This window comes from Malaya genurostris, chromosome 3 (genome assembly GCF_030247185.1).
Source record: "Malaya genurostris strain Urasoe2022 chromosome 3, Malgen_1.1, whole genome shotgun sequence".
NCBI classification, from domain to species: Eukaryota; Metazoa; Arthropoda; class Insecta; order Diptera; family Culicidae; genus Malaya; species Malaya genurostris.
The window spans coordinates 198,310,055-198,323,744 of record NC_080572.1 but is presented as its reverse complement, the minus strand read 5'-3'; the positions used below and the strand labels follow the sequence as shown (position 1 = coordinate 198,323,744).

Sequence of the window (13,690 nt, the reverse complement as noted above, 5' to 3'; positions counted from 1 at the left end):
AAATAGAACGGCAGTGTATGCCAGTTTTAAATTTGACAGTAGAACTGGTCGAATAAATAAAACTAAAACGGATTGCTAGGGATACGTTTGTTTCAGTTTCATTTACATTATAGACCACTCATATGAATCTTGCAGCTGCTGAATTTGCTCTTAGGCTGAGAACTATTTCGCGGTTAATTTTAACTTTTGGTAGAAGTCTGACACTTGAGTGGTTATTTTGTGTCGAGTAGTAAAGCTTAACTAAAACTGAGGCCCATTGTAAAATTTTACGGACGGAAAGTTATTTGGATTTATTTTCAACTGGAAACAATTTCAACTAAAGAACTAATATTTGAATTTTCATTTCAAGACTTTTTTCAGTGTCGGAAAATAACCATCGATCTGTCAAAAATAACCATACTCTCGAGCAGGGTTTTTTCGACAGCATCAAATTAACCGCTCGAGTTGCAGATTTTGACCAAAAGTTAAAATTACCCGCGAAATGTTTCATAAACTTAGAAGTGGAAAACTTTTGTTTTGAAAGTGGTTCTTCGTTGAGTGTAAAATACTATTCTTTTAAATAAAGAGTATGTTTTTGTTAGAATGGTCGTATGTTAATATTAACACAAAAGCCATCTGCATTTGATGCAAATAGAAAAAGCTTTTGAATAACAGGTTTTCTTTTGAAGTGAAAACAAAATGTACCAAAAGTGGTTTTCTTAAAAACAGATTTTCTTATGGCATCACTACAGCTGATATATAACGACGTAATAGGAAGGACATCCAATCTGGATATCACATACCTTGGGAATCGTACGATAGATATGATAGCACGTAAAAATAATAGTCTTTGAATTAATTCTATATATGAAATCACAGAACACTCATGTAACAGTTATAATCAACCCGTAGGCGCATTCGAGAAGAAACATTTCCATGGTGCACCATTAAAACGAAAAGGTCCTCGAAACGAACGATTAAATGCATTCAGTCACTTCTGTGTAGATATAGGTGGATTAGTATTGCATGATTGTTCAAGAGTTTTATAAATACTATTTAAAAAGTTTATACTTTTAAGTACAGTTGTTTCGAAATTTACAACTGCAAACTTTTCCACTTGTTTTGAAAATTTTTTGGTTTATTTTATGGTTTTTTGAAGACTTAAAAGTAAAGTTTGTCAGTTTTATAAATACAATATTATTTGTTTTTGTGTGCATAGCCATAAGGAGAGATTTTCTTAAGTTATCATATGATAAAAAGATTCTTATTGTGGTAAAAAATTAGTTGAAAAATTTAGTTGAAAATCATCACAATTCTTTGCTACGTACCCTTGAATGAATTGAATCATGACATTAGTAAAGATTTTTTAAATAACTTTTGAACTACTTACATTTCAAAGGATCTTTGTTCGTCATTTTCAAAATCGAATTTTCCACACTGGAAATTAACGTGGATTGTTTGATGTTTGGTTAATTCACGAAAATTATATGTGATAGTGCTTATCAGGATGAGGATGTGATTATAACATTTGTTTGTTTTCGATTATAGAGGTCTTAAGCTTACGGTTTTAAGGTTGCGAATCGAACTCAGGTTGGCAGCGCGAAAAACATCGACTTGTGCATCATGCTATACCCGTTCTCTTTTAAAGTCGTAAAACATTCATTCTTGGCGAAAATGAAAATGAAATAATATATTCAATGTGACTTTTGAAACTATTTCACGCGGTTTTCAGGTAACTCAAACGTGAATATTTATTTGAGTGTAAAACGATTCGATTTCTCTCAGTGTTCATGCGTGACACCGGATCCGTAACGTGCATTACGGACTAATGTCGTATTTTGCCGGTCACTTCGTCGCCATGTTTGATGAAAGCTTGCAAGTTGCTCAAGTGAAAAGTTGCTGAACTCTGCTGTTTTATGCATTATTACTCATTCGGAATCATTTAATAGCATTTGAATTAATCTTTACTGTGTCATCTGGTCTACGTTTTACTAGAATACAGAAAGAACTAAAGGTGAAAGTAAACATATCAAGGTAAATACACTCTCATAATCGTTGCCATCATTAGGTTAGGCGGCCATTAAGACGCCAACATTCTACGTTGTTTTGTCAAACTATCAAAGATAATTTTTTAATGTGCCTAGTGCTCTTCCACCGTCTTATATTGGAAAGATTTTTTTCAAAGTTATTTGTTTTATTTTGCTACAGAAAATGGCGGATGAAAGTTTATTGAACGATTCCAATCTAGGAATTCTAGGCTCGAACGACGATGATTCTGAACTGATTGTCGAGGTAAGTTCATAATTGGCAGATACAGTGAGGTGTTACATATTTGTTAATTTATTCGTAGGATGACTATCTTAAAGGTGCCGAAATGCAAATTGATCCTGAACTGGAAGCTATTAAAGCTCGTGTAAAAGAAATGGAAGAGGAAGCAGAAAAATTGAAACAACTTCAATCGGAAGTTACAAAACAGATGACACTTGGGTCTCCAACTGGAGTTACGCCTATTTTAACGGCCGAAGAAAAAGCTGAAATCGATAATCGTTCCATCTACGTCGGGAATGTTGATTATGGAGCTACAGCAGAGGAACTAGAAGCTCATTTCCATGGCTGTGGAACAATTAACCGAGTAACGATTTTATGCAACAAAGCTGACGGCCATCCGAAAGGTTTTGCTTACATTGAATTTGGCTCGAAAGAGTTTGTAGAAACGGCGCTGGCAATGAATGAAACGCTTTTCCGTGGTCGACAAATTAAAGTCAATCCGAAGCGTACCAATCGTCCTGGAATGTGTACTACCAACAGGTTTCCTCGTGGTTTGCGAGGACGCACATCTAGAGTCTCACGCGCGTGCTGTTACGGAGGTCACCGTGGAACTCGAAGGCCAGCGTACGTACCATATCTAAGTCCAAATCAAAACTAGAAGCCTTAGTTATTTCTGAAATAAATTCGTTTTTTGTTTTCGTTTTCCATTTCGTCGTATTTTTTTCTCATGCACTTCAAATATACACCAGTCGTGGATATCGAGGAAGAGCCTTCTATGCACCGTACTAGGAATTGTTTCAGCCTCATCCCGGATATGTCCAGTTGATTTCAAAACAACGCGTAATTTTATCAAGTTTAATCTCGGTCTACAGATTATGAGATGCTTGTGGATCTAGAGTAAGTAGTCTAGCATTAATTTTTTCGTCGAAGCATGCCGTCCACTGCCTGGACATTGATACTTAATTCTTAGTGCGAAGCTGCCTTGATTGGTGAATCAAAACATGTTTCATATCCTATAAACCTGAAAAGGGAAATTTAATTTTCTTTTTTAAACAATTGCAACAATGCAGTGTTGCACAATTTCAAATTTGGGCTTATAAACTGTCAAATTTCAATGCCATCAAAAAGTATGAATATGGTAGTATGTGATTTATATATCATTGGAACAATATCGCTGTTTTTTTACAGTATATCAAATGTTTTAATTTTCACTGTCGTAATGGAGTTGTCATCGCCCATTCTACTACAAAACTATTATGTCTTTCATCATTGTATCGTTCCGTCCAATTTTTTCATTAATAAGGATGGACTGAATATTATAAATCTGTTGACATTTTGGTGATTTTTTAAATGGCCGTATAAGCAAGTGACAGTTCCTGTTTGTTTACTTTCTCTTTTGATTATTGAGACACGATTATGCAGATTTTCAAGGGTTTTACAGTACTAATCGAAAGTCGATATTCTTGGGTATCATTTGTTACAGAGTTGAGTGGTAAATGTGGACACAGCTTAGCAATTAATAGAACATTTAAAAAATCTTACGAAAATGGCGCATTATGTCTTTTTTCCGTTTTTCGGAGGAAAGGTGATTTGCAAAATATTTGCTGTTGCATAGTAGATCGCAAGAAACACTCGACAAATGTAAGAACACATTCTGAACGATATCCTAAAATAGCCTTTGGTGTATTTAAAGGTTATAAAAAGTATATGAAATAGAATTTGTATTTTACTATCAGCGCTTTCTATCGTGAGTTGTTTAGTGCGTATGTTCAAGTCTCGAACTGTAATTATAGTGTAATCAGTAGAACTATTTAACACAAATTCTAGAATAAAACAACGAAAGTTTGTGTGAAAACATGAAATACTTGAATGACTAAATTGACCTTTTTAAACAACATGCTCAAACGTGTCTCCTCATGGTTTACGAACATACACAGTTAGTGCCTATTTTACTAGCGAACAAAACATGTAAGTCCACTGCACTCAACCACTGAAAATATTCCATATTTCTATATGTCGGTTTTGTACGCTACACTTTTTGCGATGATTCGTTCAGTTCATGTGGTTTAAAATTTTACGTGCATTGAATTTCACATTAATATTCATAGCAAACATTTTAGAAAAAAACAATTTTGAGTTATTTGTGATTATCTCATATTACCGAAAATTTTATCATAAATGGCTGATCATGTTCCCGATTGTATGGGCAAAAAAAGTTGTTGCTACGTTAAAAATAACAACAGATATTCACGAATAAGTTCTCTCCGTTCTTGAACAGGGTAGATTTTGAAAAGCGCCCCATAGTTAAACCAAAATCTGTGCTTAGCTATGGCGACTTTACGTCAGACAAAAAATAATGAAACGAGGAAGTAGTCGCCGAGAGCTTAATCTGGCGAATATAGTGAATGCGGCTCATGAAACTGTAAAAAAACACGGAATCCACTTTGCAATCATTTTTGCCTTTCGCATAGAAAGGCTATGCAATCACTGTGAAAACCGATTTTTGAACCGAGGTCTGAAGCGCCGACCATTCGACTCAGTTAGTCTAGTACGCAAAATGTCTGTTTGTGTATGTAACAAAAATGTGCCCTCGGTTCAATTTTACCCGAATCCAACATCCGGTATGAGAGTAAATGTGCACAAAAAAAATGAAACAATGCACTCGATTTTTTCAGTGACCACAACACCAATTTTCTTCAACTCAGATTCAAATGAAAGGTCCTATAATCCTATAGCCTACTATTGAATTTCGTACTAATCAGATTTCCATTTCCGGAGTAATGGTATAAAATGAACAAAAAATAAAAGAAAGTGCACTCGATTTTCTCAAAGATAAGCTAAGGTTCCAATGAAAAGTTTTACAATCCCATAGAACTATCAAATTTCATCTGAGTAATTACGGTTCCGGAATAACAAACTGATAAGTATGAAAATGTCTGTTTTTAAGAGCAGGTTTTTATGCATGACACTGAAAAATCGAGCCAAATACTTTCAACTAGCCGTATAATTCTTCAATTGAACAGGTTCGATGACCAGATACATTGATTTTTGGTATGCCGATTCTTCGTTCCCGGTTTTGGAAGTATCGAAAAAAGTGATCGTGTACTCCAAACCGGAAATCACTCCAATCTCTCAGAAACGGTTGGACCAATGAAAGGTTTTATAGTCCCATAAGTAAGTGTCGAATGTTGTCCTGATCCGACTTCCAGTGCCGGAATTATAGGTGTAGTCTGTATGAATGTGCAATCCGTCATTTAGAGCGATAATGAGACAGAAAAAATTTTAAATTTGGCTCAAAATTATTTCTATTTGTAGGTTTTGCTAGTTTCACAAGTCCCGGAAATAGTGGTCAAATACGGAACTCTTCATTTCCTCAGAAACGGCTGTGTAGATTTTCATAAATTTGGAATCAAAAGAAAGGTTTTATGGTCTGCTATTGACTTTTGTTCAAATGCGACTTCCGATTCAAACAATTTATTTTGTTCTTATCCAAGATTCAAATAAATATTAATTATATTACTAAAGAATTTAAGTAATTAGTGACGCCATCTGTCTGTTAGGCTGAGGATTCATTGATCGACTTGTTAAATTCAGGTTTTCGATTTTCCTACTTCACTTTAATCACAAGAATTTTTGGTTGAGAGGTCCAGGCTTTTCGTTTGCCGATCATCTCAGAATCTATGCTCCATTTCTGCAACGACATATAAAGAACTTATCTGATTGGTAATACTGAATGTGGATAAGTGTCTGATCGCCCCGTTTTCGCCCCAAAAAGGTATTTGAATTACTTTCTTGGAGTAACCGCTATTAATACAACTACTTGTGTGGAAGATTTTGTAATCTTCCTTTGGAAGAATGAGCAATGGACGTTTGAACAACATATAAGTTGCATTATTGCGAATGTATCTCACTGCTTGGGGTTTATCGTACTTGTTTTGCAACTTTTTTGAGATACGAACCAGAATCGTTTTCAATAACGTCGTAAAACTAAATCGATTCACCCACCTACATGTGAAATCGATGGTGTTTTATGATGAACACCAAAAGAACGAAACTGAGTCAACTAATTTAGTACAAGAATGCTATTCTGGGTAAATATTTCGTACAAAATTGTACAAATAACACAATTAATACAATATCTTGAAAATAAGAACTTGTAGTGATTAATAAGAATTGGTTGTTAAACCTCATTGACTTCCAAAATCAGTTTTTGTTGCTGCCGGTTTGCCCCTGGAAAGCCGGTTTTGACAGCGACAGCCTGTTTAGCATAAAGTTGTTTGGTATAATGATTATTTTACATAATAGTTATTTAACATAATGCTTGTTTGGCATACCGACTCGCCATCAGAGCGGCGACCCCTCGCATACAAACCTGTGACCCACACGTTTATATAGTTCACTCAAAGCTGGGAGTCTCACTGGCAAATATTTAGTAATAAACAAATGTATTATCTCATGCATCAAAAAAAAAATTTATAATATAAGTTTGAAAGCACATTGCTTAAGCTCTAAGATGCCGAGGGCATCAAAAACATTGAGATGCATCGAATACATATTTTTGACAAATATTACTGTTTTTACGACTTACGTCAAACGTTATTTATATATACCAAATGGTTGTATCAAACACTATGTAAATTTTACGCCCGATGAACATTCTGGCAAACGGCGTTATTCCCAATGATATTATGCAAAACGGCGTTATGTGTGATGGGACGGATAATCAGTGAAGTCCGAGCTCAGCACACGAGCTGCTCTATACTTGCTGTGTGTGCCTATTAAGCTCGTGTGCTGTACTTTTTCAAACCAGACTCATGAGCGTGTGCTATTTGTGTAGTCCATCTACTGAAAAAAGACTAAACAGCATATGAGCCAGCACATCAGTTGAACTCAGACTTTGTGTGCGTGTTTTTGAAAAAGCACAACACACGGGCTGTATAAGAACTGGCTTGTGTGCTGGGCCATCACTGCGGATAATTGATTGAATCCTCATCCATTCAGCCAGTCCATTGAACGAAAAGGGATGTACCTCATCCTAATTTATGATCATAGTAAATGGAACAATCTAGGGAGCAAACAAGAATATGGATATGGTTACTTTTCTATTCCCTTTTCTATAATGCAATTGTGTAATTTTTCATTCGTCCCCTAATCGTTTCCTGATAGCACCATAAAAAAATATACAGTCTCGCATGCTTAACAATTTTTATATCAGTATTCTTTCAATTTGTTTTATAATTTTCTTCCAAATTAGTATATTATTCTATCCGATGTTTTACAGATTATTTAAAAAAAAAGTCAATATAAATTCGATTCAAAAAACATTATTTGTCTTCGAGTGTTCTTCAGAGAACCATCATGCCGCTTATTCGCAAAAAGTTGTGAATACATTAAATTTCCCCTTTAGAAAAAGATCGCAAAGCCATTAGCCGCCGGCATAAATAATGTTTTTTGAAATTGTTCAAAAATGGGAAACGATGCGTTGCCACAATCTTTAAAAAAGAGACACATACAAAAAAGCCAACAGAAAAAGATGCGGATCAAAAAAAAAAATACACAAAAAAGACGGCACAAAAGATGGCAAAACCTAAAAGAGTTCGTGGAAAAGTATGGCAAAATAACAAGCGATCCGCCACTTTCACTATTCGATAAAAGGATGAAGACATTTTTATTTGAAAAAAAGAGAAGTGAAACATCTGGAGAAAAGAGGACATGGAGAGCCCACCACGAAAAAAAATGAAGGATCTACTGCAAAAAAAGTCGAAGAAGAAATTCAAAACATACAATAAAGAAGCATAACAAGAGAGAAAATTTTATTCATAGAAGATAAAACAATAAGAATTCAAAATTATATTTAAAAGAATAAAAGTTTGATGTTATATTGTAGCGATGTATCACAGCCACAATAGGTTTAACAAAAAAAGTAACAGTGGTTTTAAATTGGCATCTGAAACAATATAAGACGAGACATAAGACACGAGTCCAAAATTTTTGATCACGACAACTTTAGGTCGCGTGCTGCGGCTTCGATCAAAACAAGTGTATATTTTATAATTAACCTCTTTTATAGTTAAGACTGGGTACCGTCCAACTTTCACTTTTTTTCTATCAATTGCATAAAGCTCTCGTCGGAATACGTTGTTTGGTCGTTTTTTTCTGCTTAATCACAAAGCTGGAATATTAAAGACGCGTGCGTAAAGACTATATTATATTTTATAATCTAGGTTAAGAAGTGGATATCAACATAACTCCGTGTCACATAACACGTGTTTGTTCGATTGATGGTCAATGTTGCTCGAATATTAAAAATGCAACGAACGCCAATGATCATCGTTCGCTTCCCTTCGCTTTTGTTCGATAATCGTTCTGGTATTCCGTATATTCGGATGCGAACGAAGCCAACGCTGCTTCGTTGCTCGCACGAAGATCTGTTCCTTGCAGTTGTTATTAGCATTGAACATACCCCCGAATAACTTAACGCGAACGAATATTCATACAGCGATCATCGTCAAAACCTAATTCGCGATGATTGTTCGTGCTGACTTTAAAACAATGCATTATTACCATAGTCTTATGTGTATGTGATGAACCATATCCCAGCACTCTCCCATTGCTGCTACCTCACGAGATATGATAAATTTATTAGATGAAGAATGCTTCGCGAAGAAAGGAAACCAACGATCATCGCAGTGACGCTATTCGAACCGATTCGAAGAGTAAAGTAAATGAACGAATGACAATCGAATGTATAAAACGAACATGCACGATGTATACCAGCAGCGAAGAATGTATTAGTATATTCGGGTTCTCTACGATTATTGCTTATTCATTTTCACCCTTCTCTCTTTCGTGCAGTGAATAGTTCAACGTTGTTCACCCGTCTCGTAAGTAATAGAAGCATATTCGCGGCCAAGATCGATGAATGAATTGGTCACACGAAAAATATGTGCAACATTGTTGATGGTCCGATCGGGTGGTACTTTGCTAGCATAACGATTATCTATTGCAAAACCAAAATGCGAAAGATTTAATGTATGAATGGCTGGCGACATTCAAGACTGTCGTTTGTTTAGAGTATTTGAATTTCGAATTAGTAGAAAGTGCATAACACAGAACACGTAAAAGTTTCAACGCATTCTCGATAGCCGCAACCCAGAGCAATAAAAACATGAAAAACAATCGAAAATTCACAAACATACAGTCTCTTCGTGTGATGCATTTGGGAATGCACAGAAGGATTCCTCGGTTTCTAGTAGCAAAATGCATCGAACTAACAATCTTGCCCTTCCCAGATAGATCTGCATTCGGACGCAGTCGGCGTCGATATTGATCAGCATGCAGGGATCAATGCAGTTTAAACAATGTGAAACGTGTTTTTCACAAGCAGGTTGTTTTAGAACAATATATTGCGGTCTCCAATGCTAATTCTTTCGGAACTTCAGTACAATAATCTTCAGGTGTAAGCTTGAACGTACGGAAACTGGCTTATAAGACCAGCGTCTTATGCAATGAATCACCAACCTTAGTATAAACGCAAATGCACTGATGAGCTAAAGATTAACAGGGAAAACATTGATTTGTTTTAGTCTTGTTAATACGTAGAGCCGCCATAAGCTAGTTTTAAATTTAATAAGTATCTAACAAGGAAAACAGATCTTAAAAATGACATGCAAATACAACTATTGAATGCTGTGGTGGCCGAGTAAAGCGAAGCATGCTCGGTTCGTCTAGGCAATTAGGTTGTCTTTTTGTGTTTTCATATGCAGGGTAGTTACGGGTTCGACTCCCGTCGCTGCGGCAACATTTTCGCGCATTTAGGGGTTTTTTGTTTTGTGCAAAAAAGCACATATTTTGTTTCAACTTTCTTTGCGTTTCGCCTTCGGCTCGTCAGTGCTTAAAGCAGTTCAACTTAAACCGCTAAGCAGACGCAAAGTCCACACTACTTATGTGACCCTTTAAGGATATGACACTAGGTGCCATATCCTATCTGACGTCTCGGACGAAAACGAATGACGACTGACTACTGGCCGCCGCAGAGTTTGAACATTTAGGGGTTTTTTTGTTTTGTGCAAAAAAGCACATATTTTGTTTCAACTTTCTTTGCGTTTCGCCTTCGGCCCGTCAGTGCTTAAAGCAGTTCAAATTGAACTGCTATCTCGTGCCTAGCAGTTCAACTTAAACCGCTAAGCAGACGCAAAGTCCACACTACTTATGTGACCCTTTAAGGATATGACACTAGGTGCCATATCCTATCTGACGTCTCGGACGAAAACGAGTGACGACTGAATACTGGCCGCCGCAGAGTTTGAACATTTAGGAGTTTTTTGTTTTGTGCAAAAAAGCACATATTTTGTTTTAACTTTCTTTGCGTTTCGCCTTCGGCCCGTCAGTGCTTAAAGCAGTTCAAATTGAACTGCCATCTCGTGCCTAGCAGTTCAACTTAAACCGCTAAGCAGACGCAAAGTCCACACTACTTATGTGACCCTTTAAGGATATGACACTAGGTGCCATATCCTATCTGACGTCTCGGACGAAAACGAGTGACGACTGACTACTGGCCGCCGCAGAGTTTGAACATTTAGGGGTTTTTTGTTTTGTGCAAAAAAGCACATATTTTGTTTCAACTTTCTTTGCGTTTCGCCTTCGGCTCGTCAGTGCTTAAAGCAGTTCAAATTGAACTGCCATCTCGTGCCTAGCATTTCAACTTAAACCGCTAAGTAGACGCAAAGTCCACACTACTTATGTGACCCTTTGAGGATATGACACTAGGTGCCAGCACTGACGTAGCACTGACGAGCCGAAGGCGAAACGCAAAGAAAGTTGAAACAAAATATGTGCTTTTTTGCACAAAACAAAAAACCCCTAAATGTTCAAACTCTGCGGCGGCCAGTAGTCAGTCGTCACTCGTTTTCGTCCGAGACGTCAGATAGGATCTGGCACCTAGTGTCATATCCTTAAAGGGTCACATAAGTAGTGTGGACTTTGCGTCTGCTTAGCGGTTTAAGTTGATCTGCTAGGCACGAGATGGCAGTTCAATTTGAACTGCTTTAAGCACTGACGAGCCGAAGGCGAAACGCAAAGAAAGTTGAAACATTTTCGCGGTTTTCAATACATAGTAGCATTCATTTTATTTTCAATGTTTTCCTTGTTAGATAATGATCAAATTTGAAATCAAGAATAGTTATGTGCACTTAGCACAAACCGGTACCATGCCTTAAATGACTATTTAACTTGTTGCAAGGTTATGCCTACCTTGGGAATATTTATTAACGATTGAACAATAGTTGCACTATTTATGTACCATTTAATTCCACTATTTCACTGAAAAAAAAGATACGCGTATTTCGGAATGTTATTTACATCCTTCTTCAGTGTATCGGTTTTATAAGTTAAAAAAATAGATTCAACAATATTAAGAAGTTTGACTTGAATATGAGGAAAAAGCAATTGTCTTCAAAATTGAACAAAAATGTTACTAATAATAGCTACATCATTTTTAGGACATTTCTTTGGTTTTCAACCACCGTTTCTTCAAAATTTGTACATGTAAAAATGTACATTTCGACAAATTGATGTTTTGTTCCCATTACAAACTTTGTGTGGTATTATTTCTTTCAATTAAAAAAAAAATAGCTTGGGTTTTCCATTGTTTAATAGAGCTGGAAAATGGAAATTGTTAAATATAGAGTGGTGGGCTCCGCAACGTCAATAATACGTGCTATTGTTTCGCTTCTGAAAAAAATCGCCTGCGTAATGCGAAAAGTTTTAAACGGAATTACAATAATAAATGCAATTACATTATATTATTCTCTGGTATTATTTTCACCACAAGACAATCAAAACTGGTCATCAATCATGAACGATTCCAATATGTGTTCCTCCTTCGATTGTGGTTGCTGTCCACAGGTTAACGAGACGCTGCTTGTATTGGATATTCCTACAGTTGTCGTTGTTGATTGCAGTGCAGTGGTTGTAATGTTCGAATTAGTCGTTGTAGTCTGTTGCGCGAAGGACTGTCAGGAACTGGCTCCTACTTTTTTATTCAGCTTAATTGCAATTACATACCGCTGAGCAACATATAGTGGTGGCGAGTAACCATCCGCATATGTAGGATCCTCAAAAAGCACTTCATATTCTTCGTTGGCTGTCTGGGGAAGTTGATTGATTACGGCTTTGTAAAAACAGGTAGTTTGTGGATATAGTGCCATTACAGTAGTTCCCTTAGAAAAGAGCGCTTGTCCATCAGTTTCCGGATTAGCTCTCATTAGTGGAAGTGGGACAATTCGGCGCTTACTCAGAATATGTCGATCCTTTTGTTCTTCGTCTATATCATCTACTTCGTATTTGTTGGCAGACGAAATATATTGAACTACTTCAGCAAGTATCCAGTTCTCTTCGTCTTCAAGGCCCTTAACATGAGCAGCTACCATGTCGCCAGGTTTGGCAATGTAGTTATTATCAGCTGGAACGCTTCCACACAGCGGGGGAATTTTTTCTCCAGGTTTGCTGACAAACAAAGGTAAAGTTTGAGCCGAAATCTGCAACATCTTCATTAGTGCACCTCTACGAATTGTTTCTTTATTTCCCGCATTTCTGGCCTGAATTCTACGTTCATTACGAATATTTCTTATGTCTTGTATTTTTGCTAATGCTTGACGAATCAAATTCTCCTCTTGAATAGCATCCTGGAGGCCAATCTTGTACAGCGTCTTTAATTTATGATTCAAAGCAGATGATTTTTCGTCGTTTGACATTTTCACTAGTCGAATTGTATTTACGATGTTTGGTTCGTTCCGCTTGCGTTCATTTTCGATTTCGACAATAACCGACTTCAATGAACGTAAACGTTCCTAGATAAATGAAACTCCGATTATAAACATGTTACCGAACATTCCTATTAACAATTTACCTGCACTTGTAGCATCGCTTGTTCTGCTGTCAACGGCATGTCGAAGATTTTTAAACTATGAAGTTTATTTGTTATTCTACCAAATCTCGACCGAAAACGGAATATTTTGCATAAATACACAGTAAATTAATAAAGTAATTCACATTCAGCTACACGGTTAAAATAAAGTACCCGTTCAGATGTATTATTATACCCTTTTCTGAGGGAACCTAGAGTAACTATAATCAGAGTGGCGACAGCTGTTCGTTTGGAATGACAGCTCCCAGTTCCAAACGAGCAAACGACCTGTCAATTCAATGTAAAGCTAATGGAATGTTTTGAATTGTTGCCAAAATTACGGATGAGATGTCGTCACTCTGGTTATAGGCACTCTAAGGGAACCAACGTTGCCAGGTTGCCAGGTTGCCGATTTTTGACCTCTAAACCGCAATACAGATATACCGATAATTCACTGATCATACAGATAAATACCGATTTCAGATTTTAGCTGGGATAAGCATGAGGAAAGGTTGTTAAGACCCTTTTTTCTTTTGC

General features: G+C 36.5%; 2 protein-coding genes across 2 annotated transcripts; one reads left to right on the top strand and one right to left on the bottom strand.

The window, feature by feature from the left end:
- Nucleotides 1-1,817: 1,817 nt before the first annotated feature.
- On the top strand, nucleotides 1,818-8,115 carry LOC131433693 (polyadenylate-binding protein 2). The gene is made up of 5 exons (XM_058600229.1): nucleotides 1,818-2,013; nucleotides 2,188-2,271; nucleotides 2,330-2,871; nucleotides 2,997-3,144; nucleotides 7,529-8,115. Exons 2-4 carry the CDS (start codon nucleotides 2,191-2,193, stop codon nucleotides 3,034-3,036), a joined length of 663 nt encoding a protein of 220 aa, XP_058456212.1. The 5' UTR covers nucleotides 1,818-2,013; nucleotides 2,188-2,190; the 3' UTR covers nucleotides 3,037-3,144; nucleotides 7,529-8,115.
- A 3,766-nt stretch (nucleotides 8,116-11,881) lies between these two features.
- LOC131433691 (SAGA-associated factor 29) lies at nucleotides 11,882-13,313 on the bottom strand. Its single transcript, XM_058600227.1, has 2 exons — nucleotides 13,157-13,313; nucleotides 11,882-13,097 (listed from the first exon to the last, which is right to left on the bottom strand). Exons 1-2 carry the CDS (start codon nucleotides 13,193-13,195, stop codon nucleotides 12,264-12,266), a joined length of 873 nt encoding a protein of 290 aa, XP_058456210.1. The 5' UTR covers nucleotides 13,196-13,313; the 3' UTR covers nucleotides 11,882-12,263.
- Between the last annotated feature and the right edge of the window lie 377 nt (nucleotides 13,314-13,690).